Source organism: Ciconia boyciana, chromosome 4 (assembly GCF_034638445.1).
Source record: "Ciconia boyciana chromosome 4, ASM3463844v1, whole genome shotgun sequence".
NCBI classification, from domain to species: Eukaryota; Metazoa; Chordata; class Aves; order Ciconiiformes; family Ciconiidae; genus Ciconia; species Ciconia boyciana.
The window spans coordinates 53,479,921-53,504,643 of record NC_132937.1 but is presented as its reverse complement, the minus strand read 5'-3'; the positions used below and the strand labels follow the sequence as shown (position 1 = coordinate 53,504,643).

Genomic DNA, 24,723 nt, shown 5'->3' with positions numbered 1-24,723 from the left:
GTTATTTGCAAGTGGGTGAAAACAGTTTCCTGTTCAGCTCTAGTTTGTTAGATCTGTTCACACAGCATCTACTATTAGAGAGTCATAGTCTATGAGAATGGTTCCCAGGGACTGTAAGAAAAATGAAAGTAGCACTAATATCAACAAAATCACCTGTGTAAGTCAGACATGAGTCTAAACTTTGCATGAGACATACATGCGCAGCTACAGAAACCTGACATACCTAGCAATTGGTTACATAGGTTGAATAATTTAAATAAATTCCTCTAAACTCTTAATACAGAAGAGGATATTAAAAAAAAATCAACATATTTTAAGCTACATCTGTTATTATCTTTACCTATGATAGTCAAAAACCAAAGTGAAGTGCTATCCTTCTAAGCCTAAAAAGCAAAGAAAAAGAAGAGTAAGGAAAAGCTTTGCAAAATCTTTCTATTTATTCTTCATTTTTAGTAATCGAGATTTTATCCATTAAGACATCTACATTATATGCTGCTCCTGGCATACTGTATGCATCACTAACCATATGCCTTCTGTAAACTGTAAGAGTTCAGCCATTCACTTCATTCATTAAAATTCACAGGGCCTATTATTCTGTTTACAGTCTAATAGATATTCACTGTCACTATTCAGGCCTCTGATTCAATTTGCCTAAATCCCAGATGCAGAGTAATCCTGATGGAGATTAGCTTAATTTATCACCAATTTCTTCTCAGAACCAAGAAAGGTTGGTATTTCATAATAAAAGCTGTGTTCCTCCTTTTTTCCTAAAGCAGCATGCAGTGAAAAAGAAGCAATAAATACCTGATTTTTTTTAATGGTGAGATTTTTTCAGTTACACAAATTTTGCTTTGCATATAGGACATCTTCTCTTAAAGGTGTGTATTCTGCAGATAAGAATACTGTTTCTCATCAGACTGGAACACATCCCTGTAACCAAATATTATGCTGATTCTGACTGAACACAGATTGACAGACTCATCATCTACTCCATACAATACAAAATAAGGACTCTGGGTATACTTTTCCAGGTAAAGGGTTGACAGTTTGGAGTGTAATAAATGAAATATACTTATCTTTTGGCTGTTAAGTGTTCCCAGGGGGAACATTTTCTAGCAACTTGACATCATATTAAAGGTGTCCACTTTCAAATCAAAACTGACAGTGCTGATTTATGTAAGTGATACTATCTGCTGTGGTTTGCAAAATGTCCCAGTGACCTGCTGAAGAAACCTTTGTTTCATCAAACAACACTTCCAGATTGGCACAGTTCATATACAATTGTGTAAACTTTTCAAAATAAATCAATTTTCATCTGCACAGCAGAGTATAGTTCTATTTCAATAAAAAGTTAGTCCATTTTTGCCAATTACAAAATTTTACAATTAGTTATTATGCTTAGCATTTTTAGATGAAGAAAAAAATGATCATTCAAATGGCATTCTGCATCTGATCTGGGTACCCATATAAAAAGCATGTTCTGTACAACCTGGGCCTGGAAAAATTTTGAGCAGTAGTACTGACAAGGAAACTGAATCCACAGGGTTTGAGAATACATTCACCAATGGAAATGTCCTATGAAGAATATTTCTTACTGTCTCACCATAACTGGAGAATTCTGAGAGTCCCCTGCAAGGATTTACTTCTGTCCAAGGAACTGACTTTGCAGCTGGAGGTACAGGCAGTAGCACTGTACTTGTGTTGCTCTCTTGTTGGAAAGGAGCTGATAAAAACCAACAGACTATTTTCCAAATATTTGAGCCTCCAAACCCAACTACTAATTATCTCTTTTTTTTTTGAGATAAAAAGCAAATAGGACGTCATCTGCATATGGCCATTCTGAGAAGAACGTGTTTCCCGGCAATGCTCTATCTTCCCCAACACAGAACAGTTCAAGAGAAAAAGACAACGACGGTACATAACAGGAATTTGCTAAATGACAGGAATTTTTAACATTAAAGTGGTGAGTCATTAATTAGACTTATTCTTTGTAACAGGAAGAAGTTTCATGTGACATTTTCAATTAGCACTGCCACTAAAGGGCAGCCCCAGCATCTCTAGCCTGCAACCATGTAAACCTGTCCCTGCCCTGACCCGCTCTGGTACACAAAAGCTGGTGCTCTGGGTTTTCAAAAGGTTAACTGCATTTTCATGAGCTAGCTCATAATTGATCCATATAATGTTTATGATGACATTTCATAAATGGAGGAGGGAGGAAATTTCATAGGGGCAGAAATGAGCAGTGAGGGTCACTCAGAGGTGGAATTTTTTAACAGAAGTGTTAACTTATCTTAAACTGCATATTAAACTACAGCCCAAGATAGCAGTGAGAAAATATGCCATGCCAAAATTGATGCCAAGATTCAAGGTAAATTGCAGAAAGGTAAGCGAAACTGACATATATTGGGATATAAGGTAAGCTGACTGAATGGCAAATCACTGGCAGAACATCGTTCGGCCAAGCAGAGGTGGAATAAGGCCCCTGACATGTGGCTGCACAAAGCTGTATGTCAAACAACGGAGCAAGGGGGAAATGCACCTAGCTTAAGCCCTGCTCTGAGGCAAGTGTCTTCAGAGAGTGAGTCTTAGATCCCCAAGTAGATCCACTACGCTTGCCAAGTAAACTGCTATGGGTCTTGATTTTGGCAGTCAATTCTATCAGATGGTTATACTGGAGACCTATCAAGAACATTGCCAGAACAGACCAGATGTGAACTGTGCTTCAGTGGGTATCCTCTGTGGAGGGCACACAAGTCCCAAATCACAGAGGCATTATGGAAGTGAGAAATGCACTCAGATGACTTTGAAGCATTCAGCCGCCATCCCCTATTTATTACAGCCACAGCTGAAAACAGGTACCTTATGAGAACTTCAAAACATCTTCCTCAAGGTCAGAAAAGTTCTGATATTTTCATGCTCAGGCAGATGTCATCACTGCTTATTAAAGATGGCATCACTAACATAAAAATGAGTTTTGCTGATGTACAAGTTGAATGGGACAGACAACACTACTGAGTCTTGAGCTTACAAGGCTCTGTAACAGCAATATACAGTCAAAGTCTAGGTGAGCTAAAAAAAAAAAAAAAGTACAGTAATGCAGGAAAACTGAATTCCTGCAGAATTCGGCAGGATTTTGGACACTTTCACAGCAAACTAGTATGCTGTACCCTATTTTCGATACAAATCCAGTCAAGTAATCTAATAGCAGTTTTTTAACTTTATACAATGGCTGTTTTCTGCATGTGCTGTTACAGGTACTACAAACAAAACAAAGAGTATTTTGCTCTGGTTGCTGTGCTGCACATAACTGGCAAGATACACCTGAAGATCTGATAGTGTAATACATGTTATAGAAAATACTGAACAATGGTACACTATAGAAATCGGATGCATGGTTCAAAGAGAATTTATAGTGCTGATAGAAGCTGGATGGGATGAAAACATGTAGCTTTATAAAAAGCATCTAAAATACTCTCAGAGCCACCTGGTCCCTCTTATAGGTAGTTTGTGTTCTTCTGTAATAAAAATGTTTTATTGGCCCTAGCTTACATTATACTTAGAACCTTACTTTCATTATTATTTATCAGTCTTCTATAAATGCCATTGACAAATTTTATCAGGATTTGATATCTAATTCTGTGAAAATGTTTAATAATCAAGTTTAGCTCTGATCTTTACAGAACTCTAGAAACACCTAAATTTCATGAATTACTCTTCAGATCAACTGCACAGGCCATTTTTAATCCATTTAACATATTATTGATATTGTATAGCCTACATTTTTTATCTGAACGTCTCTGTGTTAGGTCAGGCATCTTAAAAAACAGTGTATTAAAATGAATAGTAACCTTTATCAACTGACTTGTACTGCCTTCCAGAAAAGAAATCAGATTTATTCAATGCAACTTATTTTCCATAAAGCCATTCTAAGAAATATAACTATACTCCTATTCTTTAATACTTTTAATAATTGAATTTCATATCAGTTTTTCATTATTTTAGCCAGAAATGAGGTCAGACTAACTGACCTAAAAATACCCATCCTGACTGCCCTTTCTGAATATCGACTCAATATTATCATTCTTTTAGACTACTGTCATACTCATGGCAGTGTTGTAGTATATATACACTTAGCTGGAATATTTATTCAAAATGAAGATCAGCAAGAGTAAAATTCCTTAACCAGCCCTATAAAGTCATAAGCTATAAAAGTTCTCAATTTAAAAATACTACTTCTTTCTAGAAATTGCTTAAAATCCTCCATTGGCTACTAACAGACTGGGGATGTTTCATCATCTTCATATAACATCAGCCTACTTCCTTCCAGATACAAACTAGAAATATTCATACAAGACTTCCATCTTTACACAGTTACAGAGTTGTTTTATCTAATAATGGGTCATATCCATGCTGTAACAGCTATCTTATTACTCATACACTTTTAAATCCTGCCCCTTTACTATTGTTCTTGGCCTTGCTACCCACAGATTTCATCTTCATATCTTTAGCCTCTTTTCCATCCTCCATACTCTATTGTTGCTCGGATTTTCAGGTTATTATCTATAATCCATTTTCCACTTTCTTTATATTGCCCTTTAATTTCTAAATATTGTGTTCTCTTTCCCATCAAACCAAAATAGATATTTATAAGAAGCTACCTTCTAATTATGGAACTGTGTTTTTTTGCTTACTTAAACTGTTACTGCGCACAATTTCTATTCATATTTTCTACTAGCGTACATCTTCCTCAAAACAGCTTTGGAGAAATGAGCTGCTCTGAATCAACTTATTTTAGGTGCCCTGTTGGTTCCCACTGAAGGTAATTTAGGACATGATACCTGATCCCTATACTACACTCCAACAAAAATAAGTCCAATAATGACTTACAACATATTGGATACAGCAACTTTTGTTTGTCATTATTTCTTCCACAATTTTTAGAAACTATTACTAGATTTTACCATCTAGCAATTTTAGCTAGTTGCACAAGTGTCCCTAACTGGGCTCCCCATAGCAATGCAATGCTTTATTGTACATGACAAATATGTGCTTATCCAGTAACTCATCATATCCTCTAATTTAATATACTGGTGTATATCAGAATCCTACCAGAAACCTCTCCCCTAGGTTTCGTAACTTAGTATATTGATCCAAATGGATTCAAGATCCTGTGGTTCTGAGTTATCAGTAACTCTAAAGACAAGTAACAGTCTCTGCTATAAACAGAAAGAACCACACTCTCTTCTCTGAAGTTCCTCTGTTGTCCTATTATTAGGTGTAGCTATTAATTAGCAATGCTGAAATGATTTAATTGTTGTATGTTAAAAAAATAACTATATAATGTCATGAGAGACATGGAACTGCTAGAAAAGTAACTGCATTCAGTTGATTAATGAGAAGATTACACTTGCACTACACTTGTGAAGTGATCAGAATAGCAGACAAAGATAAGAGGGTCATACAAATACATTAAACAGGTTAAGCAAGAGACAGTTTAAACTTGATTAAACTTGATGTCTATACAGAAAAACTTATTTGAGTTATTGAAACTTGAGTGAGAACCAAGGTTGGGGAAAATTGACAACCACCTGGAAGGAGAGAGTAGAAATGAGACAGACCAGACTTCAAAGGAAGAGCTGGTGCAGGAAGGAGTACTGCTACTTCTTATTGTGCCACCTCAATCTTCCTATACAGGTTATAGCATCAGATACATAAGAGGTATTTTAATAAGATTTACTTGATATACTACAAAAGTCCACTGAAATGCCAAGGATTTTCAATTATATTTTTTACAGTGGTATACTGTGAATAAAATGATTTCAGATAACTTTTTTTCCATAAATATTTAGTACCTAACTGAACAAAGCAGTCTACTGAGGAACTCCCTGTTCATCAATATTTGACTTACAGACAGCATCTTTATTTTCAAAAAATCTTTCTGCAGAGGAACAGTAGTCAGCAAAAATGTTACTTGAAATATGCATGCATATTCTTTCATCCAGGGGAGAAACTACATATTTAGCTTTATTAGCTAAATATGATTATTATTTATAGAGAAACTACTTATTAACATTCTTTTCACATACAGTACAACCATGTAAATGCTAATGAATATTCATGGTAACTAACAGAGAAGGAGTCATCTTATTCAACAACGAATGAAGTATCATAATAGTTGCTAAGAGGTGATTTTCCTCATTACTGCTACTTTTGAGAACATCCTTTACTTTCTCATTTTCTAATTTTTGACAAACTTTTCATTATGGAAGTATGTAAAGTATTGATAGTATGAACATTTGTTTATCTCCTTTATCTATAAATGCTACTGCAGTTTATCAATTAATTCCAAAATTCATAGCAGCCTGGAGACTGAATTGCATCTCTCTGTCATCAGTGACATAGGAGTATTTAATAAAAAAACCCAAACATAATACTTTAGATTAATTCAGACTTTCCCATACTTAGCCAAAAATAAGTATGCAGCTGTGGAAAGAACACTCATTTCTTTCTCTTAGAGGAAGCACTCTGTATTAGAAGAAAGCACATTTTCCCCCATGAAAAATAACAGTTTGTTCAAGAATAGGCAAGATACTTCTGAATCACAGGGCACAGTGATCAATTTTATAACACTGTCCCAAGGGTTACAAAACAAGGCAAACAGAAGATAGCCTTTATTTTATTCACAAACTTAAAAAATAAAATACCTCATTTTTTAAATAGCAGGCATATTTTTTTCATGAAAGTTAATCCTCATTTTCATCTTAGATATTTTAGCTTATAAATTCTTTGAATTTAGATTTTAAAGTGCATTCAACATTGTTCAGTCTTTTTTCATAATGAAGTTGATGTGAATTTTGCAACTGAACTGAATGTGCGATGGTTGTTGTAGAGTGACTTGTTATCTGATGATGACAGAAAGAAGCTAAAATGCACAAGTACTTAAGTTACTAAATTTCAATCCACAGTGGAAAGTTATCCACGAAGTGATAACTATATATGCCTTCTTTTTACAGTGCATCACAATACCACTGCTCTTTACTTCAGATGCTATCAGACTTGCTCAAATATATCTGAAAGCAGCTCACCTCTACAGAAATCCAAGAACAGTACAGAAGTGGATCTGTTTCATGGGTTAATAAGATATAACCTTGTCTGAAACTAGGTATATAGTAGATATATGCTAAATTCAAGATAGATGTACACTGAATAGGCATTATAATTCTTAGTTACATAGTGGATATTTCAGAAAAATAACTAATATTTATATTTCAAATATTAAGTTACAAAATACAGATTAGTCTGTTCTGCAGAACTTCACACTGAAGTAGTACAATGAAGCGATCTGTATAACACCAGACTCAGTATTATTGCATGATGCACTGTAGCAGATTAAGTATTTAACCAAAATAAGAAAAGAATATTCTACATACTGCTTTTAAAACTGCTTTCAATTTTGCAATATAGAGACTCCCTTATTTAATATTTCTGCAATAAAAAGCAACGCATGTGGAAAATTAGGTAATTCACACTAATCAACAGATATGAATTATTTTCTTAAATGTGTTGGGAAATTGTTTTCTGCAGAGTAATTTGCTATAAAACTAAGTGCCTTTTCTTGGGAACAAGTACACTGGCAGCCATATACAAAAAGATGACCAATAAAAACTATGGAAGTCTACAGAAGTCTAGGAGAGAGACCCAGAGCCATTGACTCTTTCTCCCTGTTTAAACCAGTCCAGAGCTGACATCAGGCCAGTAAAGGAACTTCAAATATTGTTTCAGAACAGGGAATGCATCAAAGATTAGCCTCATTTAATCTTTTACATTTTGCTTTCACTCAAGAACACTCAAAGGAAATCAAAACTCAAACCTTCACAAATGTCATTAACTCTTCTACTTTGTCATTAGTGAGCAGCAGCTTCTTCTGTACAGTTTCCAAAGCCTGCCCACTCTGTTTAGCCAAGCCATGTAGTTGTTGAGAAGCAGTAGTCTCAAGTTCAGTCATGGCACATTCAGTCTCAATCATTTTGCTTTCTAGATTGGTAAGCTTGAGATCCTGAAATACATCCCCAGAGAAACAGCAGTAATAGGCAGGTATGGTAGACCACAAACAAACGAACGAACAAACCAACCTCCCACACAATGGTTACATCACAGAACATTCTACTTGCAACACATAAAATGTAATTTCATGGGAAAAAGTGATTTCATTTTCAGTTGTCACATGCATGTTTCAGCATCTAAATTTCAGTGATGTGACTGGATTAAATCAGAGAAACACATTACTATTACTCTGCTCTTTTTTCCCTTTCTGTATTTAAAAAGTCTAAGCTGATGACCTTGCAACTTTTCATTTGAAAGTGAGGTATTAAAAGGTTCCACCGTGGAGCCATCATAAGTCTACTATACCTTTTTCTCCAACTCATCTTTAGCCTTGTGATACATCTGCTCATACTGAGTCTTCTCTTTTGTAGCTACATTAAGTCTTTGTTTCAGTGAGTCAATGGAGGTTTTTTTGTTCGAACAGTCTTCAGCCAGTGCCTTTACCTGAAATAATGAAAGTCCAAGAGCAACTGACTATTAAGATATAAAACTTAAAAATGAGAATCAAATCAAAACTAAATTTAGCTATATTGCATAAACACACCTGTATTATATAAATAATTTGATTAAAGTACCTTTTTCTGAAATTACAGTTTTTAGTAATTCCCTCCTGCTGATCCAGCAGAGATCAGTTTGCACACAATCTTGTTACATAAAATCTTGACTTACATTAAGTGTAAAGAAAAGCTCTTCATTTGCAGAGCTGTTCGTTTATATATATTTTACTGGTGTAGTGTGTGCAAAAGGGAGCAAATCACAACTTCCACTCATTTCTTCTATCAGAGGTAAAAACATTAATTAAAATTCAGCTGAGAAAATGATAACTGTCTACAAGTTAAGAGTCTGTGAAGCCTCTTAGATAATTATTTCATTTTGCCATACAATGCAAACACTGATTTTGGGTAAAATGAAATAGACCAATGCTCCTAGAAAATCATTCAGCTCTCCTGACAGTATTAATCACAAAGTTTTCCTGACAATGTCAAGTAACAGGGAATTTCTTTGATCTTCTGCTGAAGATAATGCAAAATCTATCGAGTTGATTTTCCACATGGAATAATCAAATTAATGTATGGAATTCAATTCTCTGGAATCTGAGAAATGCAGTGCTTAAAATACTCAAAGAACAGCATTCCATCTAAATTGTACATTGTTCCATTCTAAATCTTTTGTCTAAAACCAAAATCAGGTATTTCTCTCATTTCATACTTTAGCTCCCTTGCTTATTTATCCTGGCTGTGGATTTCTTAATAACACCTTAGCTTTGGCATGGAGGGTAAGAGAGTATCTCTCTCTAGAGCTGAAAGTGCTGTATGACTGCAAGCAGAGATAGTGCCTGTGGTATTCAGCAAGCATCCACAATTTAGGAAAACAAAAGCAAATTGGTAAATTGTTTATTTCTATTTTGGGGTCATATGCTGCATAACCTCACAGACAACCAAATATCATAATCTTTTTCTGGAATTAAAGGCCAAAGTGCAATACATTGGTTGGATAATATAGAAAGATGCCAAAACATATACAAGTTCTCCTACCTCCAGTGAAATCGTCCTAGAATTTTGCAGGAGAAAATAATTTGCTATAGAAATTAAGCTCTGCCTACACAGACAGAATTACCTTAAACTAAGAACTGTGAATCATTCATAACATTGCAGTAGACAATAGATTAACATATTAAAGCATTTAACTTCTATAGCCAGGAGAGGTGCATGGACTTCATTAGCATATGTCATGTAAAATCACCCTTGTTTCAGGTCTACTGTATTTTATGAACTTACAGTGCATAAAACTAAATCTCACTACTTACAGCATATCCTTGCAACTCAGTGTTCTGAATACTTTAATATTTAATTACACCTCTTATGAACATACATTAAATTATGCTGAATCCATCCAAGCTATCACCATATACTGATTTCATACAAATTATAGTGGAGGGAATTACACCCTTAAATTAACTGTATGTTGTTTGCTTAAAGCAATATATTGATTTAGTATGTATAGCGTGTTGAAATAACTTCTGTAAATCCTCCAGCTTTTGCTTTTCCTAAAACTATCAATAGCAAGAAAGAAGTACCTTTCTCTCAAGACTTTCTAATGTTTCATTAGAGGTTTTCTCATTTTCTTGATTTGCTTTTAGACGAGACCTTAAGTCTTCTATCAAATGTCTTTTCATATTAAGGTCCCTCTCCAATCGAGAAATCCTAGAAGGGAAGAAGTCACACTGCATGTCACTGTTAGAAAATATTGTTAATATACAACTACTTTAAACAACTAAAAAGTATAAATGCAGTAGACAAACTATAATTCCTGTAGCTTTAGAATATTTTTTTAAACACAAGCTGATGCAATTCTTGCAATTTACCCTATTCTCAACCATTAAAACCAGTTTTAAGTCTCTTATTAAACAGATCTATTTCTAAATATGCAATTTATTTGTGATTTACTTTTTGCTGTGGTTTATGCTCTAACTTGTCTGATCTGAAATGATAATTCTTCTTAAGTTATTATCAAAAAAAGGCAAAAACCCTGTTGAAAACTAAACAAAATTTAATTTATTAAATTTCTTTGATGTCTGAAGCAGGTATCATTCAAACACTATTTTGTACAAAATTGTTTTTAAAAGAAAGTTAAAGAGGGAAGTTTCCTTTCATCCAACTGAGTAATATACAGAAATACATGAAAAATCTCTATCCCAATAATATGTCCCAATAATAACTCTTAAGAACTGCAAAACCTAGAAATAACATCAGCATTTTTCAGAAACTTCTTAAAAAAAGAAACACTCATGTACTACAATGTATCTTTGTTCAATGAGAAAATTATGCCTTATACAATGCCTCCACCCTTATGATACAAATTAATATTTTAAATATAAACATAAGCAATACCTGAATATGTTCAGACTTCTGGATTTTTTTTTAATGAAAGCAAAATGAATGATGGTAATATGTTCAGGAATAAAACATTGTTGATACCATGTCAATACCATATTAAAAAAACCCAGGAAAATAGTGCATTTATAATTTCTTGCATCTATTTCACATTTATACTATTAATGTTATTTTGGTGATTATATATTACAGTGTATGAAAAAACAGTATCTATTTTATAAAGGAAGCATGATAACCAGTAACTCTATTTTAAATTTAAGTCTTATGGTGGAAAAATTCAGTTTCATTTTGAAACAGAAAATAAAAAATGTACACAATTTAAAAATTTTAAGATATCTCTGTTTTTGAAATTAACTCATTTCAGATAAGTAAGCTGCATTCTTTCTATAAATAAAAAAACCAGAATGGTTAGAGGAGTTAAACTCTGGGACAGGCAAGAAATTCACAGATATACTAATAGGTTACGTTTATATAGGAACATAATTGAAGAACAATGTAATTGAAGTATTATATCAGTTAAAGTAAGTAGAATAAAAATCTCAGTTGCATACTTCACAACAATCCATGTGAATTTCAAAATTAGTAGTAAACCTTAATCAATTCAAATAGAAACAAATACAACTGTCCTTTTGAACTTTTTATGAATGTAAGACTGGATGTTTAATCTTGTTTAAGCATCTGAACCTTGATATGTCTCTTAGCCCCTAGGCAAAGAATTACTGTATTTGAAAGACTGTGTTCAACAGTGCTGAGGATTCATTTAGATTTATATCAAGGACAAAACAGTCTACTCTAGGGTCTGGGTATTCTTATTGCAATTCAGATACTGTACCTAGCTAATCACTCATCAGTTTAAACAAAATGCAATTTTAGCATGTACTGCTCCAGTTTCTAAAAAATACCTGTAACAGTCTGCAAGATTGCAGTAAAAGAAAGAATAAAACATTCTCTTAAAAACCTATGTAAGAATGGTTAATGTAACAATTATACAGCTGCCACTGGGTGGCACCAAACACAACGGATAGAAGAGCGAACATACTTCACTTGTAGTGTCCGAATCTGTTCTTCTTTTTCCTGGACTTCGTTTTTTAGTGACTTAATGGTGGTCGATTGCTTCGTGATTTCATTATTCGAATTCTATATTGAAAAATATTAAAAGATAAATAAAGCAGACTGAATATTATCACGGTCAAGAGTAAATTTGTTTAAAATAATGGTCTGTGTAAACTTCCATATATTTTATTAATGTTCTTAAACATTAATTGGTACAAAAGGAGCATTCTTACTTTCTAGTTACACTTAAGCAAAAGTACACTCCTTGGAAAATATTATCAAAATCAGTACTTTTCCGTTGGTCTAATAATGTATGATTAATAGATGTTCCCCAGGACACCTGCAAGCCCAGTGTACCTATCAGGACAACATTTTCTCTTGCATAGCACGGTCAGCTGAAAAGGTAACAGAAAAGAAGAGAAATAAAATCAGATCCTCATTTGAACTACACTCGTGAATGGTATAGTTCTACAGCACAAGGGGCCTACTTCTACAGAGCAACAATTTCCAATAACCCCTTTCATTGTGTGCATTTAGAAATACAAGACAATCTACAAGAGCAGTTGTTTTTGTGTCCCTTGAAACTCAAAGCACAAGACAAAGACATTTCCATTTGGCTACACTAAGACAAATCCTACATTTCAGTAACAAAAAGTACGAATCTAACTTTCAGGTACATGTAATTCCAGTGAAGGAGAATTATACAGTTATTGGCCTTTCCTCATTGTATATAGTAGGAAGTAAAAAAAAGCCTCAATTTCTCCATACAAACACACAGATAACCTACCCAAGATTTAAATACAGAACAACTGAATCACTCTACAGAAATAAAAATATGAAATTAACTCAGTAGCCATCTTAGCAATCCAAGCATATGCATTGAATGCCATTGCTGAAAATGGCAGCTCAAACATATCGCATATAGGGATTTCAGAACTTCAAAAGGTGTTGCCAAAAGATACATATGTATTAAGTGTACATACAACATATATGTGTGCATATATGCATTCAGGTTCAGCCACTGTACTAAAGCTTTTTACTTATCATGTATAAACAATAAGCAAACAGATCAGACATGCTGTAAACAAAGATACTTCAGGAGAATTTCTCTGCTCAGTGCAGACTTACAACGTCTATTAACATTAATAGGAGTATTGTACATAACTCTGTGCACCTCAAGGGGAGTATATATTCTTGTGTGCATACTTAGATGTAAAATATTGTTCTTAATAACTTGTCTAGTCTATTTGCTATTATTATAATGTGAGGTATAACCAGAAAATTGTTAAAATGATGTATGCTAGCAGAATATTCCTGAGTTTCCTGAGTCCTGTTTGTTGAGCTTGTGCTTCATTAGCGTGAAGCACAGCACCCAGTTACATGGTTTACACACCAGATATGAATTTGAATACTTAGGCGGGCCTCTGCACATGCTCAGAGGCAAAGACATATGCTTACATTATTTTGCTTCCAAACTCACTACCCACACCTAACACATTTCTTCCTATTGGCAAAGATACAGGGAGTCATTATGTACAACATAAACAAACACTGCAAAGATAGCTCTGAGGACAAAAATGAACTAACAAAACCAGGTACTTCGAGATTTTAAGCTATAAGGAAGGCTTTTGCGACTTCCACATTCAGACGTTTAGGAAATAACTTTGTATCTCCTTTTAAAGTATGCTAGATACCCTGGAACAATAGTTGACAACTTTTTCCAATTTCTTCTGCTGAAAATGACTTGCAGGACTTGAATTAAAAGTTACATTAGTATTTTTGACATCAGATTTATATATGCTTGCTAAATGTTTCCTCTGCTGCAGAAACAAAAAACTTTGATTTTTCAGCAATATATTTTGCAGATCACATCTGGCAGACAAATAAAGTAGCATTCTAGCATGAGTGTTACTCTTAGAGTATTTTACAAAAAAAAAATCCAAATCCTAATTTTTCGTACTTCCATAGAGCAACTGACTACTAGGTTTCTGGATAATGAGGACACTTATCTAAAAGGAACAACCCTAATTAACAGAAATTACCACTCAACAGCAACAGAAGCAGATTAGTCAAACCCAAATCTAAAATCAACACTCAAGAAGTCAGCGTGTATGGTTTCAAGATCTCTTTCTCATAATTAAAGTAGATCAAATTATGTGCCTTTTCATGGCTACTCCCTACTGCCCTCATCTCTTTATCAGTGTGACCTACCTTTACTAATCCCTGAATTTAGATGTTACGCATCCAGTGTGCTATAGCCAAGATCTGTAATACCATGATTACCATCAACAGCTAAGAGGTCTGAGCACTACCCACATCTCACATGCTAGCACAGCTAATCCAGCACTCAGAACCAGAGCCAAATATATTGCTTATGTAATATGGCCTGTTCTTCCAGTTGATCCTTTGGCAGCCGGCTTGCTAGTGTTCCATTTCGTCTAGCAGCAAGAAGCTGTACCATTTTGACCTTTTCTCTTTCCTCAAATATTAAACACAAAATTATGGAAAAAAAAAACTTTAAGACATTCTGTTGCACATATATTTCCTCCAGTGAGAAGAGAGGAAGAATTAATATGTTCAAGCCAGGCCACCTGCTGAGAAAGCTCTCAGATCAACACAGTCCAGCATCTACATCATCCACATATAACAGAATCACTGGAGACTGAAAAATGAAATCATCAACAAGTTAGTATTTTCCTACCAGATAATCTACAAAAATACAAATACAAAAAGAATGATGTCTCTCTGAAGACAAGAATAGTAGTGACATACAGGTAACATAACACTGCTACATTACATGAGCTGCCCCATCAGCCCAAATTCTATGCTCCCCTTTCACAGATAGCTATTGCTTACTCCTTCTTAAAGGAAGCAAGGTATCAACACAGTTCTCATTGAAGTAATTCCACAGCACTTTCCAACAAGACACATTTAATCATTGTGTGAAAACCCAGCAAGCCTCCCTGTCTGGCCTATTTGATCTGCAAAAATTGTTTTAACTGTAACTTTTAATTCCCCTGCTTATGACTACATTTCTACTTAACATCAAACGTTATCTAACACCTAAGTTGTTAATCATTGGCTAAGATATATAAATGACATGCATATGTGAGTATACATGTATCTGTTTGACCCAGTTATGAAATATTGTTCATACGAATTATCCTCAGCACTAGATAATCTGTTCTGTCACCTTTAGTTTGCACTGCAGCTGTTTCATCTCTAAATCAATGTTCTTTGAAGGAGCTGGTGTGGCTTCACTCTTGCCAGCAGTTTGAGACAGATGTTCTCTCAACTTCAATTTTCCTTGTAAATCTTCCTTCTCCTGTTGCCACTTGGCCAGGTTGGAGGTCAACACCTGTTTTACAAACAGAAGAAACAATCACAATTGCATCCTAAAAATATTTCCGCTTCATCATATGAGATGCTTCTCTGGTTCAGAATTCAAGAGGAATGAAACAGTATATATTATCTGTAATTATATTGCACAGTTGTTGGTTGAATTCTCGAGTCCACGCAAAGATCAAATCTGGCAGGAAAGAGAACATCAACTAACATTAAAAACAAGCAATTTTTTAAAAGGCAAGCTAATTCAATTTTGACTGTACACACTGTTATTTTTACCATGACAGGCAAAAATTATCATACAAAATTGTAACAGTAGTTACTGCTGAAACCTGTTTACCTAGAGCTTCTCTGGGTTTCAGCAATTATTTCTACACAGAGCATGAAGAAATACCAAGGTGTCTCAGACACCAATGCATATTAAAGGTGGTTAAATGTCAAATCTGTTCTAATGGTGACCACTGTAAGCTCACTTGAATTGCTGTGTTGACAACTGCTATAAAACATACACCCTTCTCTTGGCTTTTGTTTTGATATTTGTAGGGCTCGTAGAGGTTAAAGCAAAGTGGACCAGCTGCACTAAATATCTTCTGGTTGGCTGGTCTTTACTCATGTTGTGTTATTTCTTCCCTTTCACATATATGCACCATAGCCAGAGAACCACATATTCCATAACCTTGACTCTAGGGCTGAGATACTTAACTGGTAAAAGCCAAGCTGGAGCAGGACAGGATAACAGATGTTAGTTGTTTATTCCACTGGGTAGGTCTTACCACCCTATACTGCAGCCAAAACGCTTCTCATTTAGCAACATAAATGCTAAGTCCAATTAGCAGATGAGGCTTGTTAGGGATTTAGTTCAAATAAATAACATGCAAACAAACTCTCAGTCTTGTTGCACTTGATTGACAACTGACAAGACTTATTCAATCTTTGTAACAATATATTTCACAGTAGTCCTTACAGAGGTAATCTTTTAAATAAAATATTTGTTTTAATTTAAATAATATTAAATGTTGTTCTGTGAAAAGGGGAACCGAAATAATCTTCAGGCTACTGGTTAATTTTCACGAATCTGTAGTCAGCTGAAAGCCACCAATGGCCTAACAACTCTCTGCTCCTTAAGAGGTAACTACAGTACTGTCTTATTATTCCAAAGAAGATTGTAATACGGTAGGTTAACATAAGGAGCAATTATACAAAATGGTATTGAAATCTGTCAAAAGGCAAAAAAAACTTCCTTTGTGAAGAATCCTGATAAGAAACAAGAAGACACTACAGCATGAAATGACTAAATATGTGCCTGATTATATGCTGGTACACAAAAAACCATGGGTGAGAAGGTTAAAGATAGTGTTTTATTTCTAAGCATTTTATTATTTAACCCAAAAATAGATTTTATACTGTTTGATGTTATTAGAAAAAACTTTTTATACACGTGTTTATATACACACACACTTCCATACCAATCTTCTGAAGATCACATTTATATCCAAATAAAAGAAGAACTACTTACGGTCATGTTCATTCCCATTATGAGTGACATGAGAATGCTTGTAGATTTTGCATTACCTTAAAAAAATATCATGGATACAAGAAAATGCATCCTGTATTTAAAGTTAAAACTCTAACAGTATTTCACATTTAAGTGCATTTATTAAAGCAAATGGGCAGTTTACATATTTATCTGAGATAAGTAGCGTTCTTAGTAAAGGGCCTAATATTTCCATTCTCTTCTGCATCTGCTGTCATTATTGAACAAGAGATAAATAGTGTTAGTGTATTTTCTAATTGGCTATTCCTTAATCTGATCTATTATTGTCACAATTAATACAGTCTGAGTAAAAGACAAAATGAAGGCTACTTTACTAACCAAAACCAGTAGTAGTACAGAAAGATATAGTACAGAAAGATATAAGGATTAGGTTAATTTGTCCAGTATAGTCAATATTTCCACATGCAGAATTCCATAATTCAGTGTCTCTATAATAAATTATTCATAAAAAGAAAAGCAAAAAAAAAAAAATCATAGCTAGATCAATATCTCTGATTAAAATTAGAAATGCCCCCATATCTGCCTAAGATAGCTCATGACTCTCAGAAGTTACTTAGGCAGCTGCTGCCACCAAAATGCATCTGGTCTCAAATGCATGATTGCAGTGGCCACATTCCCAAAACTGACAGCACATATATTGAAATAGAAAGGGCTTTCATGGGACATGTGCCAAAGAGGACAGTGCTATGTTGGTCATAGAATTTACTTAAGTCAGGAGGTAGAAAAAATTATTTAAAATATGAATGTACATAAATTCAGAAACTGCATTAGAATTATGGGGGTGAAGTGAAAGTAGTATATGATGTACAAGACAAACACCATGCAACTCGCAAAAGTAGACGAAGACAGACACGCAACTGCAATCAGAGATGCCAAGAAGGTTGTCTCTTAACAGCTCTAGAGACAATATAAATGGTGTTACTGGGTTGATAATTCTATTGCATTATTCTTTTATTTGCAATATATTGAAAGGGTGTGTGAAAATTCTATGTAAATCTATGTAGGATGTGAAAACCGGCCCCTCTGCCCTGGCAAGATATTTATGCCTAAAAGATATTCCTTGCATTTACTTATTTAAGAAGCAAGTTCATTGCCCTGCTGTCCCTCACCACTCACAAAGTTTTAGGTCAAGTCTTTTGTTCTTCTTTCTTTTTTCATCACAAGGTTTTTTTGTGTCTGTGCTAACATGCACACAAATCCTCAGTGACAGAGTAAAAAAGATTTACTCCAGGGGAAGAGGTCACCAGGATGAAAGGTGGAATCTTAAACACCAGCTAGACCAGATGTTGGTAAAGGCAGGCTACCGCTGTTCCTCCATGATGTAGCAGCCTTTGTCTGCTGCACCTCCTCCAGAGTGTTTTGGCTTAACAGATGTTTATAGATTCAATATTTTAACATCCATCTATCTTAATCTCCTTGCTCCTGGTATACCCATGACACTCTGTTCTGCTGTACACAAAGGGATAAGTGATGAAATCTCAGTTTCTATGGAGTCAATGTAAAACTTGAGTGACTCAGCAAGGCTTTTTACCATAAGCCCTCTGTTCAGAAAGTCAGCTACATGGAAGGCCCAACGGATTAATGTAGGAAGCTCCTGGAATGGCCTATTGCTGCTCGGCATCACAACAACCCTGTGAGGAGCTTCTAGCTCAGTTTACAGCAGGGTCATCCTCCTACTGCAGCTGGCATGTATGAAAATGACATTCCTGTTGGTGGTGGCTGCTATTGCACTGCCACTGCTGTACATGATCCCAAAAATTCATATTTGCAGAATATATTATATAGAATGTATTTCTAGGAAAAATTATAAAATAGGATGTAAATCAGGTATTCTTGAAACCCTGTTTAAGCAATGACATAACCTTATTTTACTACTCATTTTGTAATCCAACTATAATCAATCTAAATATCCTTAGGTGTGTAAAAATCATATTTGCTATGAAACTTCCCATCCTAAAATCCTGGCAGATAAAAACATTACAATATGCATAGAGAGGTCTGTAAGAAACCTGAAGACAACATATTCCTTTTTCTTTTCTCTAAGAAACCTGGCTCCAGTAGATAATAAAATACATTTGCTATATGCGTAGCTCCTGTACCAAGTTCTATTTTAAAATCTAACACTGCTCATCTGAAGGTTTTAAATAGAATGCTATTTTCTCACAGCTTTAGCTTGATCATGAAAAATATACAAGATAAGCAGTACTTGTTGCACACATAAACCATGAAACAACTTCTCAAAACATATTTGTGGGCACAGAGTTAGGTATTTATGATTTTACACACTATATCAAATGTTATTATAACATAATGATAAACCCATTTACAATATCCAAGGCAAAAGGTATTGAGTCAATCCCACTAATCTTGACCCTGTTTTGTTCTCTTGAATCAAAACCTACTTCTGCCAATGGTCACAGAAAAAAAAGCTAACACTAATAAAGATGGTACGTAGCTACCTGAAAATATGAGAAGATATATACCAGACTAAAAAGCCAACTGTGCTGCATACTTAATGTGATCATATAGACAAAAGGCAAATAACTCCAAATCCTCAGTGAAAGTTTTTTTCATGCAAGTGCTGTAAATGGTTGATTACTTAGTATTCCAGACATGAAGACAAAATATGAAACAGAAGTCTTTGGTGACTTAATATCCTATCCCTAAGTTGAAACAAAGACCTCCAAAAGCAAGAAAAAGTTCTAAAATGTAAAAGTTATTTGTCATTTATTCTTCTGAAATTTTAGTAAAATCTACTGTATCATTCAGTTATAATTTATTTTTCGGCCAACTGCAGTTATCAGCAGCTGACTCTGTTTCACAAAATGTCAAGTAAATGAAGGTAATATAGAGGACTTTTTGCCAGTGCTTTAGCTAGTTGTTAGACTTCAGTAGCCTTTAGAGACCATTAAGTACCCTTTGGCTAATTGGCCAATGGTAGATTAATCCTCTTTTTATTCTAGCAGCACTATTTTAACACCCTTTGCACTCTGTCAGTGTAGTATCTGAATGACAAAATAATATTGTGCATGAATAATAAGCAGAAAAGTTAAATTAACATTTCATGTTTCACATGCCATACCTATGTGTCAGGGAAAAAAAACTCTTTTAAAGCCACTGACATTCAACTTTTTTAAACAATCTCATGTTGACATCTTACTGAAGGGAATCTTCCTAATTACTGCTAATTGCCTATCAAGAAAAAAAAATCTTTCCTTGAAGTGCAGTTGTCTAGTATAGATGAACACAGCTCCAATGTGCATAGTAAAGACAGGCATGACACTTGAGGTGTGCTACATTATTATGAGGTCATACTAAATATGGCTTGCAATGAACAAAGCAGCTTTTAAGGATGTTTAAGGCACTGAAAATGTCAATCTCTCATGAAGTGTTTAAATTAGTTCCCAGCAGAGAAATACAGATATCAGCATGCAGACAAGAGGTATATGTCTCATCATAAGTATTTTACTAAAGGAAAAACATAGTTGTCCTATTGATAATGTCACTGTAAGACAATTGCAGTTCATCAGCTTTATAAAAGCAATGTTTACACTGTTATCTACCGAATGGCCCTTTCACACATACAAATTACAAATTCAGCTATTATTGGGAATACAATTATAATCACTAACAAACAAAGACTCTTATCAAAGTCTTTGAATGTCTTCTTAATCATAAGCTAGTATTGATCAGAGTAATCATGGTTTATAAAGGGCTATTTACTGTATACCACTTCATAAACAGATGTTTTACTTGTAATTTTAATTCAGCTATTTTATAGCTAATTTATAGCTAAATTTATTCCACAACTTATAAAAGTCTAGTATTACAACATTTGATCTGGCTACGGCATCTTATGAAATAATAAAAAAATAAAATCAATAAAATGAGAGCAGATAGGTCTATTTTAAATTTCATTATGTTTTGTTTTTTTCTTTTTGTAAAGAATGGTAATACCACATAGATCAAGACCAGAACACATATATCTATTCTAGAGAAACACACAAACACTCATGTATCAATGAACTGGAGTAATATATTCTGGGCCCAGTTCTCCAAGAAATCATGTGCTGTTATAAACAACAGACAAGCCTGAGTACAGAACTGCATATTGTGCAGCCAATGGTTTTTCAAATAAATTATGGAAAATAAGAAAAAACGTAGTAATAATACAGGTAACAATTTTTTGGATGATGCAGGTGCTTCTGAAACATGTCATCTGTATAACAATAACACCACTTCAAAGATAAGGGCTTTGACCTGCAGCAATTCTATTTTAGCTTGCATTTTCTGTGACTTTCATTTCATGTCTCTGTATGAGTAAATATTGCTGTATCCCATGCCTAATTTCTGTACATATTAAGAACAGTACCTTGCTTTCATACTAAAGCAGATGCAGCACTCCATCTGTCCTTGCAAATGGCAAAGGAATATAAGGACTACTAACTATGTATGTAACATTACTTATATAAGTAGTTTAATTATGATCAATTATATGATCTCAACTATGCGCTTTAATTTTTGTGGGGATTGAGTTCCAATGTGGAGATGCAAACTTCCAGAATATACAGATGTGCAGGACCTTGCCTATAAGGCCTTAACATCTTCAGATAAAAATTACAGAACTTAAAAAATTAATATTTCTTAAAAAGAAAAATATTTCAGATTACAGCATACTATACTATATCTTACATACTTAGTTTAACTTATTTGAAGTATTAATATCTATATATCTACATTAATATCTACAACACGGTACATTAAAAGAAGTTTTACTAAATTAAATTAAAAATTAAAATATAACCAGAGACATTTCACAACATTTTGTCCCACTTGAAAATATCTGAATGTTATAGCAAGCCAGTTGTGAAGATATGGCTGAAGTCCAAAACTAATGTTTCCATGTACCCACCATTGCTATTTAAACAAATACAAGTTGACTTGGGTATTCCAACACCTAACATGCCTGTGCACATTAAGTATTGTTATATATGAGCAAAGAGTTCCATCTGATGCATAAAATTTGCCCCAAGATCTCCACACCTCTGTACTTACTAGAAAATTTTCAATATAAGACAAGGAATCCATGCAATCTTTTATAGTTAGGACCAGGTTTTACTGCAAGATTCTTTGCCGGGTTACACAGTATTTATCTGATTTTCACCAAACACGAGAGTTAGGACAAACTCATAAAGCAAGAAATTTGAATTTTTCATCTAGGGTCAGGGATAGTGCTTGCCATATTCCCCCTGCTTAATCTTAACACATCTAAGCACTGCAAATGAACTACTTGCATGAGAGCCAGTCAGGGAATTTCACAATCCCTACAACTCATTACGAATTTAACAGCAGCAATACTAAGTATTCATATGTTTCAGATAACACATACAAATATGCTGCACTAAAACTCATTGGGGGAAAAAATTAATAATGCTTCCATCTGTTTTCCGTATAGCTCACATAAAATAGAAAGAAACCAAAATGAAAATGCTATTTTAAAGACTGTTTTTAAACTTTCTTTTGATTTACTCGCTGAGTTCCAAAGCATACAGCTTTATATCTTTCAAAATTAAAATTATTTTTAAAAGAATACATAAGCAAGAAAGAAACAAAACAGCTGAAAGAATGGTGAAATATTAATTTAACCTCTCCTCGTTTCCATCTGTTTTACAGAGTAAACCATTTTCCATTGAAATACTTCTGCATGTCAAATACAACTGGGCAGGAATTCCATGCTTGTAGGGAAAGCTGTTCCATCTCCCATGCTCTGGCCTCCTCTTTATATATTGTTTTTGTTTGCTTAAATCTCAGTTTTTCAACTGTTAAAGACCATTTTCTGTCAACTTACAGAAAACATGTCTAAAAGATACAAAGGTTTGATGAAGTGATGTAAGTGTTTTGAGATAAAAATTACTAAAAAAAGGTACATCAGAGTTATTCTCAGAAATGGGTTGCAATATTCAAGGAACAAAACTTAAAAATACAGCTGTATACTTCATTTTATACAATTACTTAAACACTTCATTTGTAACTGCTTCTGATATCAACAAAAGCTGCAAAAATGTCCTCAGAAGCTTTTTAAATATTTTTTATGTAGACAGCTGCGTAAAAGCAAAACATTTTAAGTGTAAACAGTTTAACAAATTTAATTACTGGAAAAGTTCAATGTTCTCATAGAGCAGAGCAAAAATACAAATAAACAGTAAAGGGTTAAGAAAAAAGGTAAAAAACCTGGAATTTTTCTAGTCACGTAAAGGTGATACTGTACAAATATTAATGTATTATTTACATTTCTATATAAGAAAATAAAGGCATATTGATACACACTTTTGAGAGGTATGAGGAAGCTGATGACAGACATTGGGGGGGTGCGAAGACAGGGATATTTTTCAAAATCATGAGTTGCATTTAAAAATTACCTCTAAAATGTATTGCATATAAATTAAAGTGGTAATTCATCCCTGGATTCTTGTAAATGAACCCCCACAGTCTTATCTTTAATTTGTAATTTATGTTATCACTGGAACCCTTGCTAAAATTACAGGCATAAATGAACAGTTTAGGGTAAAGTATTCCTTACATTATATATTAAATAGATGAAGAGACCATCACAAGAAAAAGCCATGTTTTCAGCCCAATATATAAAATGAAATATGCTTTCCCTTTATCATGATTATCATAAATATTATGACTCATTTGGGCAATTAATTCTTTTCACATACATGAACAATTTGAGGACAACATTGTAGTTGTGCCTAATCCCTGCAATTCAATGTCCCAGCTTGAACGAGACCTACAGCTGCTGTCTCTTAGCACTTCCCTCATTCTCTTCTGTTTGCTACTCTGAGGTAAGAGTATAGACAAAGTCACACATTTCTCTTTGGTGTACGTAATACCCTAAAGACCACAGCACCACCTTTGAATCTATGAATGAACAGAAGACTGTGCAGAAGCAGACCAGTTCAGCCACCAAAGAGTAAATCCTTTTCCAGTGTCTGTGAATCTTGTGAGACATGCTATGGGTAGTTATATAGTTTCCATTACTGAGAAAGAAACAGAAGCTCTTGCCACATTGGGCATCAAAGGTAGCTTGGAGTGATGCAAAATAAACCTGACCATGACACAAGCTATGGGAACAGTCCATGATTAGCTCATTAATTGCCAGTGAAACTTTAGGAGAGCAAATCAGATGGTGCAAAGCATTAGTAAGGAAGTATAAACATTCTTCTACCTCCTCTAGCAGTAACTGAGTCCATGAGGTCCAGGCACTTCATGCAAACAAACATGGCTTCACAACCACAGAAACTCTTCCCTTAGGATTACAAGGAGAGTATTAGTGTCCAACTTCTGTAGGGATGCCATAGAATCCTGTGAGCCAGTACTCATTGTCTGCAACAACTGGGGTATAAGGCAGGGAAAAATGAGGACAATCTCAAGGAGGAAATGCTGTACATAACCATTTTTAAAAAGGAATCTCTGGTGTAGTTTCTAGATACCATTTTTTTGTCTCAGAAGTAGTCTTAGTTGTAACACTTTCCTTTTCTACTGCTGTTGAAGATGCCTTAATTCTTGACTCCATTCCTTTATGCCTAGAAAGATTAAAAAAAAATCAAATGCAGTGTGAAGGCTCATGCATCTTCCTTGGTCACGATGAAAAGTGATGAGAATGGCTGTACTCTTCTTATTTGTACTCCTGGCTGTGGATGTGTCTTTTGAAGTTTCTTTCTGTAGTGAAAGGGAGTAGCCAGGACAACAGAGCAGCAGCATTAACTT

The 24,723-nt window shown here is 34.3% G+C and overlaps 1 protein-coding gene across 6 annotated transcripts in view; it reads right to left on the bottom strand.

Annotated features, from left to right (window-relative positions):
• The window catches only part of CNTLN (centlein), a 199,375-nt gene that overhangs the window by 19,652 nt on the left and 155,000 nt on the right, over window positions 1-24,723 (bottom strand). For 5 of the 6 annotated variants that reach the window (XM_072860344.1, XM_072860350.1, XM_072860349.1 and 2 more), the window contains 5 exons: window positions 15,244-15,408; window positions 12,037-12,134; window positions 10,181-10,307; window positions 8,410-8,547; window positions 7,871-8,056 (listed from right to left, as the gene is read on the bottom strand). In XM_072860344.1, the coding sequence (XP_072716445.1) occupies window positions 7,871-8,056; window positions 8,410-8,547; window positions 10,181-10,307; window positions 12,037-12,134; window positions 15,244-15,408 (714 nt within the window). The remainder of the gene's footprint in view (window positions 1-7,870; window positions 8,057-8,409; window positions 8,548-10,180; window positions 10,308-12,036; window positions 12,135-15,243; window positions 15,409-24,723) is intronic. The other variant, XM_072860352.1, reaches the window with a different exon arrangement.